A 20,347-nucleotide genomic window follows, 5' to 3' on the forward strand; every position below is an offset into this window, starting at 1 on the left:
CTAGTTGGTCACAGAGATTTGTTAAATTCTAAATATTAGGTATTTACCAGATCTGTCTCTGTTTTTCTTTTCTCACTATTTAAGATTATTTGGTGTTTCTTGGACGTACTATGAAGGTATATCCCTCCACGCCTTTGTTTATGCTGTTTCTTTCAAGAACAGAGCAGCATTTCTCCTTTCCTCTACTTGGCAATATCCAATTTACTGAGATTAAGTAAAAATGTCATTCATTTGTAAACATTTACAGGCAAAATTAAACCTCCTTCTTATGCATACATCATTCTTTATACTGCTAATAGACCCAGTAACACTGTGTTACATATTTTGAGGGCTAGGAAACCATCTTGTCTTAGTGAAACCCAGAAACCAGCAGTGTCCAACACACTGTAACTGTTTAAAAAAAAAATTCATTTGAAAGAATAATTAGGATTTCATTTGAACCCTAACATCATGCTTCAAATGATGTTTGAAAAAAACCCTGAGATCAACGATGAAAATATCACCTGTCTTTCCTTACCTTAAATTTTAAGGCAGGTGTTTGTGTCATAGATGATGCCTTCAATCCGTGTAGCCGTTCTTCTATGTCTCTCAGCCTAGAAAGGAGTATGAGATTATGTACACATTCATATTTATAATTTCATAAGTATTAGATGTTTACCAGTTCACTAAGCATAAAGAAGAAAATAATGACCCATCATCCAATCCCTCAAATTAATCCTTATTGACAGAATTTAATAAATGTACCTGCTGTAGTACAGAATGTCTAAAAGTTTATGAAGGGACTTCCCTGGCAGTCCAGTGGTTAAGACTCCGCACTTCCAAAGCAGGGGGCGCGGGTTTGATCTCTGGTTGGGAAATTAAAATCCCATAAGCCGTGTGGAGCGGCCAGAAAAAAAAAAAAAAAAAAAAGGGCTAAACCAAAAAGTTTATGAAATAATTAGTAAAAGTACCCCTATTCTTCTAATACATGCTGTTAATAGCTTTTTTGGGGAAACCTTTAGTAAAATGTGAGGCACATACAAGCATATATACATCTTTAAAAAAAAAACAAAGCAAGTGTTCATACCACATACACTATTCTATATCTTTCCTTCTTCTACAGTTAATAATGAATCTTAGAAATCTTTTCACTTGTCTCCTGACCTACTTCAGTCTTTACAACAACTGTAATTGTCCATCATACAGATAAACCAGTTTAACCTTCCTCTGCTGATGAACATTTGGGTTATATCAACTTTTTCCTACTACAATGTTCTGTATCTAAGTCTGTTAAATTTGTTTTACTGGATTTTATGTCTAAAATATGGCTTTGAGGCTTGCCAACATGACATTTTCTTTCAAAACTATCAATTATTTATGACACTAAAAAATTTATGTATTTTTCCAATGGTACTTAATAAAATTCTAAATGAAATCCTTAGACAACTTCTATAAGACAAAAATAAATTCAACGCTTCCTGAGTGAAAATTTAAGTCAGCTAAATTGGTTGTTTTTATATAATGCTAACTATCAAAATGAGTGACTTTTCACTGTTCTATTAGAATCAATCAGATGATCATTAAGAGAACAAAAGAGCATGTAACTAGAGATGAAGATAGGAATGTAGCAAAGAATTAAAAGGCAGTATCAGCGGCTTCCCTGGTGGCGCAGTGGTTGAGAATCCGCCTGCCAATGCTGGGGACACGGGTTCGAGCCCTGGTCTGGGAAGATGCACATGCCGCGGAGCAACTGGGCCCGTGAGCCACAGCTACTGAGCCTGCACGTCCGGAGCGTGTGCTCCGCAACAAGAGAGGCCGCGATAGTGAGAGGCCCGTGCACCGCGATGAAGAGTGGCCCCCCCTTGCCGCAACTAGAGAAAGCCCTCGCACAGAAACGAAGACCCAACACAGCAAAAATAAATAAATTAATTAATAAACTCCTACCCCCAGCATCTTCTTTAAAAAAAAAAAAAAAAAGTATCAGGAAGGCTGCAAATGATAATTATAAAATCTGTCAAAAATATATTTGTCAACAAAAAAAGGGCTTTAAAATTATTTTCAGAATAATAAGAAAGGTAAAGGCCCATCTCTAAGATTAGTAAAACTACGCAGGATTACAAGCTAGTAAACATTTTCAGTAAGGATTCTACAAAGTGACTCAGCTTGGAATAAGTTTTAGATTTCACTCCTAATAAACTGTGAAGAAAAGACAGAAGGAAAAAGAGGAAGATGGAAGAATAATTCATTCCATGCTATAGGAAAACACCTAATTAGTATGAAAATTAAGTCTCTAGCTTGATTAGGCATGTTATTCAATAATCTTTGTACCCGAAACAATGTATTTTTTTCATTATGAAAATCTTAAGTTTTCACCTAAGAAGTCCAGTGTTTCCATGAAGACATTTTAAATTCTTTTAAGAGATTAGGGTATTTTACCGTTGTTTAGTTATATAGAGCTCATCAAGAAGATGACGTTCTTCATAGCTCATCCATTGTTCATCAGGCAACTCTTCTTCCTTCTGCAACAACTGTTCATAGAGTCGAACTGGATTCCAGCCAGTCATTATGTCATAAGTGATTACACATCCCAAGGAATGTGACACTATTGAGACTTTACCCCCTTTTTCTTCAAAGTCTGGATTCCGAGAACAGAAAAGGGAATATAATCGATTCAGCTCTTGCTGAAGGCCTTTAACTAGCTGTTTGAAATAAGAAAACATCAAATTAGAGTAATCACTGACTACTATAAACTTTATTTCTAAACTCAAATACACTAAGGAAGAAAAACACACATTACTGGCCAAATATATATAGGTAATTAAAATTAACTCAGAACCCTACAGGAAATGAAATAAAGGTATATGTAATATTATAATCCATATCAACACTAAAGAATAAAGGCAGATGTTACCCACACAGATCCTTTCATAGTCCTTAAACCAATTACTTAAGCCAGCAGTTCCAGAGATTTAAATTCCATGCAGATTCTAGTAGATTTCCAAAGAGTCCTGGATATTTCTTCTTCGTTGCAACGGACTCATATGCAATTCTAAAGTCTTGTACCTTGTAGTTTTTAAGCCACAGTAAGTTTTAGGAAAAGAATATCTGAGTTTATGGTAACAGGGTTACTAACATATTGTATATGCAACATATATATACTATTACTTTATGCATTCTTTTAAAGATTATTTTTTGATGTAGACCATTTTTAAAGTCTTTATTGAAATTGTTACAATATTGCTTTTTTTTTTTTTTTTTTTTTTTTTTTAATGTTTTGGTGTTTTGGCTGTGAGGCGTGTGGGATCTTAGCTCCCCGACCAGGGATGGAACCTGCACCGCATGCATTGGAAGGCGATGTCTTAACCACTGCACTGCCAGGAAGTCCCACTTTATGCATTTAGATAAGAGTAATGTAACAAAAGCCCATTGTGTGACAAAAGAAAAAGCTTATGTTGATCTACTTGATATTCCAAAATTCCCACTAAGTTGGTAATATAGATAACAGCAAAAAGTTGTTTTTAAAAAGCAGGACTTTTTTAAGGTTTAGAGGTTAATAATGTGGAGAGTATCATAGTCATTTTTCTTTCTAAAACTGCTTTCTTGAAATTTAGCTTTAACAAATATTACTGAAATATTCTATGAAGTAGGAAGAACAAGGTTCTTTTGTTACTCAAATTCATTCATATGGGGCCCTGACCTGACTTTTAAGGCAGTCCTCTCCTCTTCCTATCATTGCTTACTACTATTTAGTTATGAAATTCCTGCCTGATATTCAATTTCTCACTTCAGTCCTTCTTAATATGTCAGCTGTTATTCAGACAAACAAACATTATATACTGCTTCCATTTTCAATCTTTAGCCTCCACTAGGTTTCACTGAACATTCTTTAGCAGATACAAACTGGAAATTATTTGAGCATTCATGCTTGGCTGGGTTAGCAGTGACATGAATGAAGGTGCAATGTTCTTTCTGATTGCTGACATCACAGAGCTCTACACTGCAATACTGAGGTCTGGTTAAAGCTACTGAAACCATGTATTGGGTCTGGAGGGCTTATTAAATACAGATTGCTGGGCTCCATCCCAGAGTTTCAGACTCAGCAGTTCTGGGGACCACACTAGTGGCAAATGCATATAAAAATCTCCCAAGACATGGGTTGTAGGTAATTCTAGTCAACAGAATTTAAGAAATAGGCAGTGTGATATCAAATTACATGCTCTTTTCAAAGGGAGCTATAATGTAATGCTTTGGACTTGGCTTTGATAAGAATATGAACCAACCCTTAAAATTTTGTTATTTTCCTAATTTATAATCTACATGAAGGGAGGTGTAGAAAAAGTTAATGTTCCAATAAAATAAATTCCTTTAAAAGCAACATTTGTTAATAGTTTTTACTTTTGAAGGCCTTGATTTTAAGACTCCTACCATGTAAGAATAGAAGCACTAGATCCCTTTGTGACCAACTATATTCATTTGGGATATCTGAACCAAGATTAATGATATATCCTGTGATCTTGATTTTATTAATTCTACAATATTATCTAATCAGTTCAGCTAACCTCTTACATACGCAGGCATTGGATGGCTCTTCAAAAGTTTAAAGGTTTCTAATTCTCATAACCATTGCCCCCAAATTAAAATTTATGAAGAAAGTCAACTGAAGAGGAAAAAACCCCAGCAGCTTCAAGAGAGAATCCAAACACCCAAAATAGGGCTGAAGAATATAATTAGTCATTTGTCCTTCTCCCTGTTACAGGAAATTTTAATGAGAAAAAGTAATTTAGAGAGTTTTAGTCATATACATCAATTAAACAATTTTCAAATAACAATGGCAAGATAGGGCCATGACAATTCTCTTTATAGTTCTTCATTTTTAAAAGCCATTGAAAAGAGAGTTCAGATGTACAAAAGATATACAGTTCTCTCTGGATTTTTCATGTTACTTTATTTAGGGTTGAAGAAAGAGCCAAAGGCTCTCTGATGATGTCTTGATAGAATGGAGTTAGTTTCTTTTTTAAAAACTGGTCCTCAGAAAGTATGGCCTGAGAAGTACTGATCGATACACAAAACTTTTTCCCTAAGCACACTTTTTTAGTGCACAATCACTAATTAGGGTCCTCCCATGTGCATCTCAGAAACTTGAGTGAAAAGGGGCCTTAGAGATGATCTAACTTAAACTGCTGTGAAGATAAAAGTCCCTTCAGTAACACTCCTCTTAAGGGATAAGGAGCTCAGCATCTACCCCAGTGAGTGTCTTCATCCAGAAGTGGTCACTCCTATTTAAAAAAAAAAATTTCCCCCCAGTTTTACTGAGATATAATTGAGATAGACTGTTTAATTTTAAGGTATACAATGTAATGATGTGATACAGGTATATATTGTGAGATGATTATCACAGTAAGTTTAGTTAAAACCCATCACCTTACATTATCTACAAATTTTTTCATTGTAACACTTCTGTATTTTTAAGGCAGTTTTGCTTATAACACAGTTCTTCATTAGTAACCAAACTGTTCCTTTCTGTATTTTCAATTCACGGATCCTTATTTTAGTTTCTAGTATTAACAGAGTAAGTCTATCCCTTTTTTTTTTTTTTAAATTGTAGCCCTTGAAATATATAAAGACAGATATATACTTAATTACAACTTGAAACTCTAAGCACAAGGAATTTATATATCATAATATCTTTGATCCTCATGACAATCTTTATCAACTAGGTATTTTATATCCATTATATAAGTGAGGAAGCTGAGAAAGTGAGAAATTTGATCTAAGCTAGTTAAGTGGCAGGTTTTGAATCTGCATCTATTTGACTCCAAAGGTTGAGAGGAAGAGAAAAAAGACTCTTATTTATGCCTATCAAATAAACCTAACAAGGTTAATTCACCAGGCATGACAATCCTACAGAAGCCCTGCTGGCTGTTACTTATCACTACTTCCCTTAGGAAACATATATTGTTGAAAAATAATTTAGTCTAAATATTGCCTAACACCAACCTTGTGTTAAATGGACTTTGATTCGCAAAATCAGCTTTCCTTTTTAAAGAATAAGAACAATTTTTGCCCACTTCTCACTAAGTTTTTCTTTTATTTTCTTTTGTTCTTCACAATGCCTTAAGCAATGTTCCCAAACTTCTCTGATGTTATCACCTGTGGAACTATTAAAAACACAAATTCACAGGTTCTATCTCAGACCCACTGAAATCAGGATCTCCAGAGGAGGGACCTGGGAAAGTATTTTTTAGTTTCTTTTTCTTAACTTTTTATTTGGGAGTAATTTCAAATTTATTAAATGTTGCAAAATAAAAATAGTACAAAGATCCTCACATAGGCTTTATCCAAAATTCACCTAATGTTAGCATTTCCTCCTATTTGCCTTATCATTTGTTCTGTTTCTGTAACACACACACAACTTTTTTGTGAACCATTTAAGGATATATTACATATGTCAAGGTCCTTTACCCCCAAATACTCCAGTGTATATTTCCTAAGACTAGGAATATTCTCTTCCACAATCATAGTGCTGTTATCAATTTCATAATTCACTTTGATATATTTCATCTAATCTAGTCTACCATTCACATTTTAATTTTGCCAGTTGATCTAATATTATCCTTTGTAGCATTTCCCCCGATCCAGTACAGGATACAGTCTAGGATGAGATATTACAATTAGCTATCACATCTCTTTAATCTTCTCTATCTGGAACATTTTCCACAGCCATTCTTTCTCTTTTATTATACCAACATTTTAAAAGAATACAGTCTCATTCCTACTTTTTTATTACAACTTCCTCATTTTATGTTTGTCTGATGCTTCCTCATAATTGGAATACTGCATAAATAATGCTGTGTCCTTCTCTGGGTGTCCCGCAGGAACACCCCATAAAGTTGTTGCTTGATTTCTCCACTGTATACCTTTATTTTCTAAACTAAAAGCAGTCTGAGAGGATACACTTTAAGACCATGCAAATATTCTGTTCCTCATCAAAAAATCTGCCCTCATTTTAGCATCCACTGATGATTCTTGCCCAGTCCTCTCCCCTACCTGATCCTACCATGAAGGCTGCAAAATGAGACTTTCCAACTCCAGCATTCCTTCCACATTTATTAGTAGGCCCTTGGCATCCTACTGAAGCAAAGGACCTCCCTTCTTCCCAATTTGTTTATTTATTTATCATTGATAAGGACTTACACATTTTTCAATGATTTAGAATTCCTTAGTACATTATCCTTATTATAATTCTACAAAAGTACTACTAGTAATTCCTTACAATAAGTAATAATTATTTAATTATTTTGGTGCTCAAATTGTTCCAGATTTGGTCAGTGGGATATGCTTCTTTAATTTGACTATTATGTCCTTGTGTCTTGCTTCATCATTCTTTGGAGCATTTTTCTACCTTTTGTCAAAACAAATTCTTCCAGCTTTGACTTGGACCAATCCTGCCCCAGCCCTGGAATCAGCCATTTTTCCAAGGAACTCTACTTTTTCTTAGTGGAGAATAACAATGCTAGAGGCAAAGATCTGGGTGCTAGGTATGCTCATTGGACTGGGGTGTCTGCTTCTTGGCCCTTTCAGTGGACAGAAGTAGGAAATATATGCATATATATATATATATATATATATATACTTCTGTGCTTAAGCATATACGCTTAAATATATAGATGTTATCTACATACACTGGCTTATTTTCAAAATCATAAATTCACATTAATACCCTCAATTCCAATGCCCCTCATGGGGTTCTTTTTTTGCCCGCATTTTTAATGAGCACCACAAGTGGCTGTTCTAATTAGGGATGTTTGGGATACATTGCTGAAGATTGGTGGTGAATCTCAGACACAATTCTCAGTGCTTTTCCATGAAATTCAACTGGATCAAAAAACCAACTAATTTAAAACACTGGGTGTTCTTCCATTTCATTTATCTTAACGATCAGTTCCCTTTTCCTACTGAATATCTGGTTTATTCAATTCCATTCTGAGGAAAATTATCTTTGACTATAAGAGCAAACTAAAAAGTGATCACTTTCTCAGTCATCATTCACCAATGGCCAGAGGTCTGAGTCTGGCACTTTTCTCTTTTTAGTTTTTCTGGATATTAACGCCAACTTAAAGTTTTTAAAAAGCACTTATTACTTTTGGGGGACATGACTCAGCACATTTTAGCCTTGAAGATTCAGGATACCGTTTTAGGAGTACTACCAACCACGTGTGCGTGTGCGTGCGTGTGTGTGTGTGTGTGTATGTGTGTATAGTAATATGCTCTCAGCCCTTCTCTTTCCTTTCCCCCCCCCTCACTGGTTTACTTGCAATACTATAGTTCAGTGTTCTAACCTTTAGAGCATATCTAATGATGCCCATTGTTCACTATAAAGGAGTATGAACGTGGAAATTATTAAGTGTTCTACTTCACCGACTAGGCCTTCCTTTTTGGTTAGAATTAAGCCCAGAATAGCAATTCTCCTTGTAGCTTCTTTTACTGTTTGTTCTCAATCAGATCAAGGCAGATCTTGCCCACTACTGGTATATGGCAATGAGGGGATATAGAAAGAGGAATGAAGAAAAATCCTAAGGGGATGGTAGTTGGAAGAGAAGGAATTTTCTGTGGCAACTAACCAAACATATTTCTGTCGCTATGTAAAAGATATCCTGGATTAAGTTAGGGAATGACTCTGAATGAACAAAATCAGCAACGGATTGGCTTGGAGTAGCACAGAGCAGCAGAGCCGCTCTACTGGTAATTACTCCTTGTACTAGTTTCTTTACCTTCAAATTAAGATACTAATCATATCTACTTCATAGGGTAAGGATTAAACAAGTTAATACATGTTAGGTAATTAATGTGGTTATTCCCATGAAACAAAATTCTTTTTCTGTTACCAATAAAGTGACAAATTGCATTGGTAGAGATTCCCTCATCCCTCTGAATAAACTATCTCCCTTCACCTACCCTCCCCATCTGCCCCCCTTTAGGGTTATCTTTGTGATGCATGAGCAAAATTACCATTTGAAAATTACAAAAATCCACTATAGAAATGACACAATAAAAGCAAGTCTTTTATATACAAAAACACTTGAAGGACATTTCTAAGTGTTTAAAACTCTTTTGTGGGACTTCCCTGATGGTCCAGTGGTCAAGAATCTGCCTTCCAATGCAGGGGACATGGGTTCGACCCCTGGTCTGGGCAACTAAGCCTGCATGCTCTAGAGCCTGCGTGCCACAACTAGAGAGCCCACACGCCACAACGAAGAGCCTGTGTGACACAATGAAAGATCCTGCATGCCGCAACTAAGACCTGACACAGCCAAATGAATAAATAAATATTTTTTAAAAAGCTCTTTTGTGAGGATAATACTCATAGATATTACTAATCAGACTTATGAAAACGGTTATTTTTCAAAGAGCTATTTTCTAACCAACTTCTCACTTCCAGGGTTACCCATTTTATTAAGTGACCCAATGTGTAGTTTAAGACTTCAAATGCACTATGAAATACAGGCTATTTATAGATTAATGGATTCCTATAATTTCTCACTTGCTTGTAAAAAAAGAACATAAAATGTTAAAATTCAGGACACATGTTATCACTCAAAAAAATACCCAATAGCAATAAGATAATCATGATACTTACTTCATCTCTATAAAGTGGGCTAGTATAATACATTATATCCATTGCACTGCTATTTAACATATCCCTTAAACCTCGCACTTTGTCTGGAGTAATGGAATCAACAGTATCTACAAGTTAAAAAAAAAATTAAACTTAGAGAAGATTCATTTTAGGGAAAGAATAAACTGTGAAAAAAGTTACATTCCTTGAAATAACTGCTTTAAATTAACATTTATATATTCAAGACTAGCTTTGAATCTAATGAACCTTACCTTCTTGAAATTTTACTATATGTAAATTTAAAAATAATGATGAAGGGTATTTACCTACCGCAAACATCACTGCACTCATTAGTGCTGAAAGGTTAAAATGCATTTCCTCTAAATCAGGAACAAGCTATGGATATCTACTTTTTTTTTTATAATTAAAAAAATTTTTATTGAGGTTCAGTTGATATACAATATTATATAAGTTCCAGGTGTAGAAACAGTAATTCACAATTTTTAAAGGTTATATTCCATTTTCAGTTATAAAATATTGGCTATAGTCCTAGTGTTGAACAATATATCCTTGTAGCTTTTTTATTTTATATGCAGTAGTTTGTACTTCTCAATCCCCCCCTTCCCCTATCTTCTCCCTCCCCCCGGTAACCACTAGTTTGTTCTCTGTGAGTCTGTTTCTTTTCTGTTATATTCGCTAGTTTGCTTTGTTTTTTAGATTCCACATATAAGTGATAAAATACAGTGTTTGTCTTTGTATGACTTATTTCACTTAGCATAATACCCTCCAAGTCCATCCATGTCATTGCAAATGGCAAAATTTCATTCTTCTTTTACGGCTGAGTAGTATTCCATTGTGTATGTATATATATGACATCTTCTTTATCCATTCATCTGTTGATGGACACTTAGGTTACTTCCACACCTTCACTATTACAAATACGTAATGCTGCTATCAACATTGGGGTGTGTGTAACTTTTCAAATTACTGTTTTCGTTTTTTTCGGATATATACTCAGGAGTGGAATTGCTGGGTCATATGGTAGCTCTATTTTTAGTTTTTTGAGGAACCTCTGTACTGTTTTCTAGGGCTGCACCAATTTACATTCCCACCATCAGCGTATGAAGGTTCCCTTTTCTCCACATCCTCTCCAACATTTGTTATTTGTGTCCTTTTTTGATGATAACCATTCTGACAGGTGTGAGGTAATAGCTCACTGTGGTTTTAATTTGCATTTCTCTAGTGATTAATAATGTTGAGCATCTTATTTGCCTGTTGGCCATTTGTGCATCTTCTTTGGAAAAACGTCTATTCAGGTCTTCTGCCCATTTTAATTGGGTTGTTTATTTTTCTTGATGTCGAGCTATATGAGGTATTGGATATTAACCCCTTATTGGTCATATCATTTGCAAATATTTTCTCCCATTCCAGAGTGTTCCACCTATGTTTTCTTCTAGTTTTGTGGGTTTACATAGGTCTTTAATCCATTTTGAGTTTATTTTTGTATATTGTGTTAGAGAAAATTCTAATTTCACTCTTTTACATGTAACTCTCTGGTTTTCCTGGCACCACTCATTGAAGAAACTGTCTTTTCCCCATTGTATATTCTTGTCTCCTTTGTTGTAGATTAATTGACGATAGTGCATGGGTTTATTTATGTTCCATTGATCTATGTGTTGGTTTTTGTGCCAGTACCCTACTGTTTTGATGACTGCAGCTTCATAGTATAGTCTGAAGTCAGGGAGTGTGATTCCTCTAGCTCTGTTCTTCTTTCTCAAGATTGTTTTGGCTATGCAGGGTCTTCTGTGTTTCCATACACATTTTAAAATTATTTGTTCTAGTTCTGTGAAAAATGCCCTTGGTATTTTGATAGGGAATTGCACCGAATCTGTAGATTGCCTTGGGTAGTATGGTCATTTTAACAATATTAATTCTTCCAATCCATGAACATAGTATATCTTTCCATCTGTTGGTGTCATCTTCAATTTCTTTCATTGGTCTTATAGTTTTCTGAGAACAGGTCTTTTACCTCCTTAGGTAGGTTTATTCCTAGGTATTTTACTCTTTTTGATGTAATGGTAAATGGGATTGTTTCCTTAATTTCTCTTTTTTGACAGTTTGTTGTTAGTGTATAGAAGTGCAACAGTTTTCTGAATATTATTTTGTACCTTGCAACTTTACTGAATTCATTGATGAGCTCTAGCAGTTTTATGGTGGTGTCCTTAGGATTGTCTAGGTATAGTATCACAACATCTGCAAACAGTGACAGTTTTACTTTTTCCATTCCAATGTGGATTCCTTTTATTTCTCTTTCTTATCTGATTGCTGTGGCTAGGACTTCCAATACTCTGCTGAATAAAAGTGGTGAAAGTGAGCATTCTTGTCTTGTTCCTGATCTTAGAGGAAATGCTTTAAGTTCTTCACCACTGAGCATGATGTTAGCTGTGGGCTTGTCCTATATGGCCATATATGTTGAGGTATGTTCCCTCTATGCCTATTTCCTGGTAAGTTTTTATCATAGGATGTTTACTATTTGAACAAATGTTCTACCTGAAGTCTTAGCCAGTGCAACACGATAAGAAAAAGAAATAATAGTTTTAAGAAATGGAAAAGATCTGTTTTCATTTGCAGGTCATGTGATTGTCTACACAGAATATACAAAAGAATCTACAGAAAAATTACTAGAACTAACGCTCAGTTTTAATGCATGTATAGTTTTGCATAACTACCACCATGATCAGGACACAAAACTGTTCCATCACCCTAAAAAAACTCCCACATGCTGCCCTTTAGAACTCAACTCCCCACCTCCAAACCCTGGCAGCCACTGATCTGTTCTCTATCCCTATAGTTTTGTCCTTTGCAGTATGTCATATAAATGGAAGCATAAATTATATGACCTTTGGGTTTCACTTCTGTGATGTTGTGATATAAGAAATACATATTTCGTCCTTGTCCCTGGTTCTGACACAGGGTTCCAAAAATCCTTTTAAGTTCCCGAGTGATAGGGTGAAAGGAATGTCTTTTGTAATTCATAATGAGCCTCTGCCAATCCTAACTAAGTATATGCTAATGAGCTGACTCTTAAAGAATGGGGGCTGGTTGCCAGAGGAACCAATTTTGAACTTTCTGTCCCATTCACCAACCTCTGGGAAGGGGAGAGGGGCTGGAGGTTAAGTTCAATTGCCAATAGCCAATGATTTAATCAATTATGCCTACATGATGGAACCTCCATAAAAACCCTAAACAACAGGGCTTGAAGGGCTTCTAGGTTGTTGAACAAATGGAAGTACTAGAATCATTGTGCACTTGAAGAGGACATGAAATCTCTGCATCCCTTCCCCATACATTGCCCTATGTAGCTATTCATCTGGTTGTTCATCTGTGTCCTCTGTAATAGTCTTTAAACGAATAAATGTAATTTAAACCAGTAAATATAAGTACAGTTGATCCTTGAACAACATGGGTTTGAATTCTGTGGATCCTCTTATATGCAGATTTTTTTCAATAAATACATACTACAGTACTAGACCATCTGTGGTTGGCTGCATCTGCAGATGGGAAACTGTGAATACAGGGTTGGACTATAAGTTTATAGTTGAATTTTTGACTGGGGCTGAGGGGGATGTCGGTGCCCTTAATGTCTGTTCAAAGGTCAACTGTAAATGTTTCCCTGAATTTTGTGAGTTGTTCTAGTAAATTACTGAAGCTCAGGAGGGGGTCGTGGGACTCCCCCCCCCCCCATTTATAGTCAGTCACAACTACAGGGGACAATCTGGAACTTGTGATTGGCATCTGAAGTGGGCAAAAGTCTCGTGAGACTGAGACCTTAATCTGTCTATACTATCTCTGAGCAGTTAGTGTCAGAAATGAATTAAATTGTAGGACACCCCACTGATGTCCACCAAGAACTAAAGAATTGGCTGGTGTGGGAAAATCCCCAACATATTTGGTGTCATAAGTGTTGAAAAGAGAGGGAAACAGTGGTGTTCTTCCTTTCACTCAGCATAATGCCTTCAAGATTCCATTGCAATAGTTTAAACCTAACAGAAAATTACAGACGTAGGGGTTTTATTAAATGTTAATTCATCCAAGTTATCTATTGATACATTCCTGAGCACCTAAAATATTTATCTGGGTGAATGGAAAAAGCTCAAAAGATAATGTTACTACACCAGAACTTTACATATGAGCTGTTGCTGCTGAGAAGTCTTCTTTGGTCACAATCTTTTTTTGCTGTTGTTGTTAAATGCATTACAACTTTGATGTCACTTTGGTTTATAACCTATAACTGACATTCCTAACTGACTATGAGGCAGAATCACAGACTAGGAAGAAACTTTGGAAATCATCCAGGGAGGCAGTTCAGATGAACAAGGGCTCTGGTATCGTGCAGACCTAGATTTTTGCCTGCCATTCTTCATTAAATTCACATTTTACTGAGTTTCAGTTTCCCTATATATATATATTTTTTTGTGGTACGCGGGCCTCTCACTGTTGTGGCCTCTCCCGTTGCGGAGCACAGGCTCCGGACACGCAGGCTCAGAAGCCATGGCTCACGGGCCCAGCCACTCCGCGGCATGTGGGATCTTCCCGGACCAGGGCACAAACCCGTGTCCCCTGCATCGGCAGGCGGACTCTCAACCACTGAGCCACCAGGGAAGCCCTTCCTATTTTTAAAAGAAAAAATAAAAGTAGGTATTTCATAGATTTGTGAGAAAATTAAATGAGATACTCCAAGTAAAATGAACCAACAAAAAGCTCAACAAACAGCAGCTGCTACAATATTCAGTACAACTCTCTCATCTTTCAGATTATGTAAATAATCAACGTAAACATTCTATTTTTATGGTCTTAATATTCAAAGGACAAAACTTTGTGTAAAGAAAGATGCATATATTATATAATTTCTCTATGTTAGATTATAATTCACCAGCCCAAGGAATGCAGGAACAACAATAAAACAAAAGGCCTGAAGGCTTCCCTGGTGGCGCAGTGGTTGAGAGTCCGCCTGCCGATGCAGGGGACACGGGTTCGTGCCCCGGTCCCGGAGGATCCCACATGCCACGGAGCGGCTGGACCCGTGAGCCATGGCCGCTGAGCCTGCGTGTCCGGAGCCCGTGCTCCACAATGGGAGAGGCCACAGCAGTGTGAGGGCCGCATACCGCAAAAAAAAAAAAAAAAAAAAGGCCTGAGATTTTTATCTTCCAAATATAAGGGAAGAAAATTATTAGGAAGAAAATGTAAGCTTATATAAAACTGTGGACAAGAAATGTTTTAAAAGCATTGACGGGTCACTTCTCTGTCAAAAACTTTAGAAAACATTTTGTTCCCTTCACTTGTCTCTCTCCTTCCCCCCATCCACAGAGGGCATGCATAAAAACTGTGTTATCTGTGAAATCTATACAGTGGTCCAAAATGACATAAGTTGATGTAATTATTTTTTTTAAATCAATGGATTTTATTTTCTTAAATAATCTGGAACAAAGAGTGAGTATAACTCAAGACAAATAAGTTAAAGACACTTCATTCTCAATGAGCAACACTTTGTTGCCTGACTAAATCATTTAATTTTTAAACAAAATGTACCTCCATCCAGAGTAAGTTTTGACCGCCACTCAACAGGCAGAAATTCAACATGTGTTGCATGGTTGGAAAAATGCCTTTCTTCTATTTTTCTTGCAGCCTCTCTCATCCTAAAAAAACCAAACCAAAACAAAACTTTATCAGAGTAACTTCCCATATGTATTTACATGGTATAAAATGTCTTTAATCATAACATTTCCACTTGCTTATAACTCTGTCCAATTATGTTTCAATTACTGCTATACTGTTCAATAGTTTGTAATACTAGGACACCTTCATTTCAAAACTGTTTTCCTAAATTTGCCATCTATGATTTCAAATATTACAAGCTTCAATATTATATTCTAAATAATTATATGTATAAATCTTTAGAAGAGAGAATAGTATAATAAAATACCCCAGCTCCAAATATTAGCACATCGTGACCTGTTATTTCATCTATTCCTCCACTTGCTCTCCCCACAATATAGATTTTTAAATTTTATTTTGAAAGTTAAGGTACAGCAAAATTGACTTTTTTCCTTTTGGTGTCAACTTTATAGATTCGTGGTTAGTACCACTACAGTCAAGATACAGAATAGTTCTATTATCAAAAAAAACTCCCTCATGCTATCCCTTTATGTTAGCACCCTCCCCCCATAATATTTTAAAGGAAATCCCAGATATCACAGCAGTGCATCTATAAATAGTTCAGTATATATTTCTAAAATGTAAGGAAAACATAACTTATTCAGAACTATTATCATACCAATCCTTCATTTCAACAATTATGTTTAGCGGTCCCATTTTCCCAGTTAGACTATAAATGTTATTTTATAATAACATAAAAAATATTTTTTTACACTTTTGAATTGAGCTCCGAATACAGCCTATGCATTGCAATTGGAAGATATGTCTCTCAAGTGTCTTTTAATCTATAGATCGCTCTCTCTCTTCTTTGGCTTTGTAATTCTGTTTATGTTCTGTAGAGTTTCTGAGAGTCTGATTTTTTAATGACTGCATCCCCAAGTGTTATTTAACATGTTCATTGCTCCCTATTTGGTAGTGAGACATAGGGACCTGATAAGATTCAAGTTCTATTGTTTTGCCAAGACTACTACTCCATAGGTATATATACCTGGTTTTCTCTCTTTTTGGTGATACTAGCAGTTGTTACAATCACTGCTTATATCCGTTAATTTACTATGATTGCAAAAAAGTGTTTTTTAAATCCCATCACTCCTTATACTTCTGGAAAGAGAAATTTCCTCACATCAAGTATTGGCTGCCTTGTGATACAATCAAATAGTTTCTGTGTGAACTGAGAAAAGGCAGGATAAATGGTTAATTCTTCTCTTTTATTAACAATTAAATACTGAGTTGCTACGGGTTTTATATTTTTTGACATCATTCATTACTAACTCATAGATTTAAACATATTTGAAGTATTCCAACCCACTGTAGTTATTATCCTTATGGATGCTCAAATTGTTTCCATTTTTGGTCAGTGAATCTCTTCAAGTTGACATGTGTCTTTTTGACACGACCTCAATCGTTTGGTTTTTTTTTTTTCAACAATTCAGTGGCTTTTAGTATATCACTGAATTGTACAACCATCACCATTATCTAAGTTCAGAACACTTTCATCACTCCCAGAAGAAACACCATACCCAGAGTACTCACTTCTGATAATTCCTACCTCCAGGCCCTGGCACCATAAATCTACTGTCTGTCTCTATGAATTTGACTATACTGGATTTTTTCAGATAAATGGAACTATTATACATGGCCTTTTGTGTCTGGCTTCTTTCACTTAGCACAATGTTTCAAGGTTTGTCCATGTTGTATCATGAGTCACTACTTCTTTGCTTTTTATGATTGAATAATATTCTACTGTATGAATACACCATTTCTGCTTATCCATTCACCAGCTGATGGACATTTAAACTGTTTCCTTTTTTTTTTGGCTATTATAAATAATGCTGCTATGAATATTAACAAGTTTTTGCATAGATGTATGTTTTCAATTCTCTTGGGTATATACCTGGAAGTGGAATTGTTGGCTCTTATGCTAACTTGACATTTAATTTTTCTGAGGAAGTGCCAAACTGTTTTCTAAAGCAGCTGTGCTATTTTACAATCCCATCAGCAACATATGAGGGTCCTAATTTTTCCACATCCTTGCTATTTCCCATCTTTTTGATGAGTCATCCTAGTCGTCAGCATGAAGTGGTATGTCTCTGGTTTTGAATTGCATTTCCTTAATGACGAATAATACTGAGCATCTTTTTATGTGCTTATGGGCCATCTGTATATTTTATTTGGATAACTGTTTATTCAAATCCTTCACTCATTTAAAAAATTGGGTTATTTATTTTATTATTGAATTTGTAGGTGTTCTTTATATATGTTAGATGCTAGACCCTATCAGATTTATGATTTGCAAATGTTTTCTACCATTTTGTGGGTTGTCTTTACTTACTTGATAGTGTTCTTTGAAGAACTAAAGTTTTAAATTCTGACAAAGCCCAATTTATCTTTTTTTTCCTTAGTGGCTTTTACATTTACTTTTAGTGTTATATATCAGAAACCATTGCCTAACCCAAGGCAATGGTTGTAAATCACAAAGATTTACTCCTATATTTTCTAAGAGTTTTATAGTTTTAGCTTTTATATTTAGGTCTTTGATTCACTCTGAATTAATTTTTGTATGTGGTGTAAGGTAGGGGTTTCACTTCATTCTTTTGCATGGGGATATCCCGGTGTCCTAGCACCATTTGTTAAAAGGCTATTCTTTCCTGATTGCATTATTTTGGCATTCGTGTTGAAAATCAACTGAACTCTCAATTCTATTCCATTGATCTAGGTCTATCTACACGCCAGCCAGTACCACAATGTCTTGATTACTATAGCTTTGTAGCAAATTATGAAATTGGGAAGGGTAAGTCATCCATCTTTATTCTTTTTCAAGATTGTTTTGGCTATTCTGGGTCCCCTGCATTTACATGTGAATTTTAGGATCAGCCTGTCAATTTCTGAAAAAATGATAGGTGAAATTTTAATAGGGATTGTGGTGAAATTTGTAGATCCATTTAGGAAGTACTGGCATCTTAACAACATTAAATCTTCTAATCCTCAAATGTGGGTTGCCTTTTCCATTTATTTAAGTCTTCTTTAATTTCTTTCAATGTATTATAGTTTTCAGTGTAGAAATCTTACACTTCTTTTGTTAAACTTATTCCTAGGTATTTTATCCTTTTTGATGCTATAGGAAGTGGAAATGCTTTAATTTTCATTGCTAGTGTAGAAATACAATTGATTTTTTTGGCCACACTGCACGGCCTGTGGGATCTTTTTTTTTTTTTTAATTTTATTTATTTTTGGCTGCATTTGGTCTTTGTTGCTGCACACAGGCTTTCCCTAGTTGCAGCAAGCGGGGGCTACTCTTCGTTGTGGTGCATGGGCTTCTCATTGCAGTGGCTTCTCTTGTTGTGGAGCACAGGCTCTAGGTGCACAGGCTTCAGTAGTTGTGGCTCATGGGTTCTAGAGCACAGGCTCAGTAGTTGTGGCACATGGGCTTAGTTCCTCTGTGGCATGTGGGATCTTCCCAGACCAGGGCTCGAACCTGTGTACCCTGCATTGGCAGGCGGATTCTTAACCATTGTGCCAGCAGGGAAGCCCTCCTCTATTTTTAGAAGTTCTTTACATTTAGAGATATTAACTGTTCATCTGTGATACAAGATGCAAATGGATTTTCTCAGTTTGTCTTATTTCTTTTTTTTTGCCATACGGCTTTTTTGGGATTATATATTTATCAATATTTTCCCTTAAGGTCTCTGGATCAAGTTATAGTTAGGACAGTTTTCTCTATTACTAAGGTACATAAGAATTCAAACTCTCCTCAATCCTACCTTTTAAATCCATAGTATTTGTATGGTTTCATTTCTTAGGTTCAAATGTGATCCCACTGAAATTTATCTTAGTGTGAAAAATGGGCCCAATTTAACTTTTTTCCATATGGCTGCCTAGCTATCCCAACACACTATTTGTTAAAAGTCTATCTTTCTCCATTTCTAGTATATTTTTATTTTTAAAATTATTTATTTGTTTATTTATTTATTTATTTATGGCTGTGTTGGGTCTTCATTGCTACACAGGCTTTCTCTAGTTGCAGCGAGCGGGGGTTACTCTTCGTTGTGGTGTGTGGAGCGCACAGGCTTAGCTGCTCTGCGGCATGTGGGATCCTCCCAGACCAGGGATTGAATCCGTGTCCCCTGCATTGGCAGGTGGATTCCTAACCACTGCGCCTCCGGGGAAGTCCTTCTAGTATGTTTTTAAAGCATTATTTACAATATGATTATATTTTATTGATTATCTACCACCAAAGTTGCCATTTAAAAAGTCTATATAGATTCTAGGTCGTGAAAAAGAAAATCTGCTTCCATTAACATCACTGAAAATAAAGATGATAGCCAAAACTTCAAACTCTTTTATTACCACATTCTAAAAAGTTTTTTTTTGCCACCTTTCAAGTATTCAGCTTTAACAAATTTGAACATATACAAGAAGGAATATATTTTAAGATTTCTAATATTATTCTATGCACTTATTCATTTTTGATGGCTATATAGTTCATATATATTTCACTATGATATAATAATCAGGAAGTGGTATGTGTGTTGCTGTCTGAATGTACAAAATAATAAAGAAGTTCATTTAGGCTATTGGTTCTCAAACATGCATATACTTATTTTTTCCCCCCTCCAGGGGACAATGACAATGTCTGGAGACTTTTTTCTTCTTTGGAGACATTTTTGGTTGTCACAACTAGGGGTTCTATTTGCATCTAGTGGGTAGAGGTCAGGGATGCTGCTAAATATCTTACAATGTATAGGTTAGCCACCCATAGCAAAGAATTACCTGGTCGAAAATGTTAATAGTGATGAGGCTGAAGAATCCTGATTTTGACTTATAAACTCAAACACTACATTTGTTTAAAATACTGTCCTCTTCTACAGTAAACTGAGACAATCCTCTACTCCATAGGATCACTATCATAGTTCTCAAATGGCCACATATGTAGATACTTTAGGCAAGCAGGTATGTCTACTAAATCACTTGGTTGTAATTAACTGGAGTGACACACACACACACACACACACACACACACACACACACACACACACA

General features: G+C 35.7%; 1 protein-coding gene across 8 annotated transcripts in view; it reads right to left on the reverse strand.

Annotated features, from left to right (window-relative positions):
* DDHD1 (DDHD domain containing 1) overlaps positions 1 to 20,347 on the reverse strand; it is a 91,307-nt gene that overhangs the window by 16,539 nt on the left and 54,421 nt on the right. For all 8 annotated transcript variants that reach the window (XM_029237667.1, XM_029237670.1, XM_029237666.1 and 5 more), the window contains 4 exons: positions 15,185 to 15,291; positions 9,617 to 9,723; positions 2,416 to 2,678; positions 518 to 593 (listed from right to left, as the gene is read on the reverse strand). In XM_029237667.1, the coding sequence (XP_029093500.1) occupies positions 518 to 593; positions 2,416 to 2,678; positions 9,617 to 9,723; positions 15,185 to 15,291 (553 nt within the window). The remainder of the gene's footprint in view (positions 1 to 517; positions 594 to 2,415; positions 2,679 to 9,616; positions 9,724 to 15,184; positions 15,292 to 20,347) is intronic.

The sequence above is a fragment of the Monodon monoceros genome, unplaced genomic scaffold, assembly GCF_005190385.1.
Source record: "Monodon monoceros isolate NGI ecotype Baffin Bay Population unplaced genomic scaffold, NGI_Narwhal_1 Super_Scaffold_21, whole genome shotgun sequence".
NCBI classification, from domain to species: Eukaryota; Metazoa; Chordata; class Mammalia; order Artiodactyla; family Monodontidae; genus Monodon; species Monodon monoceros.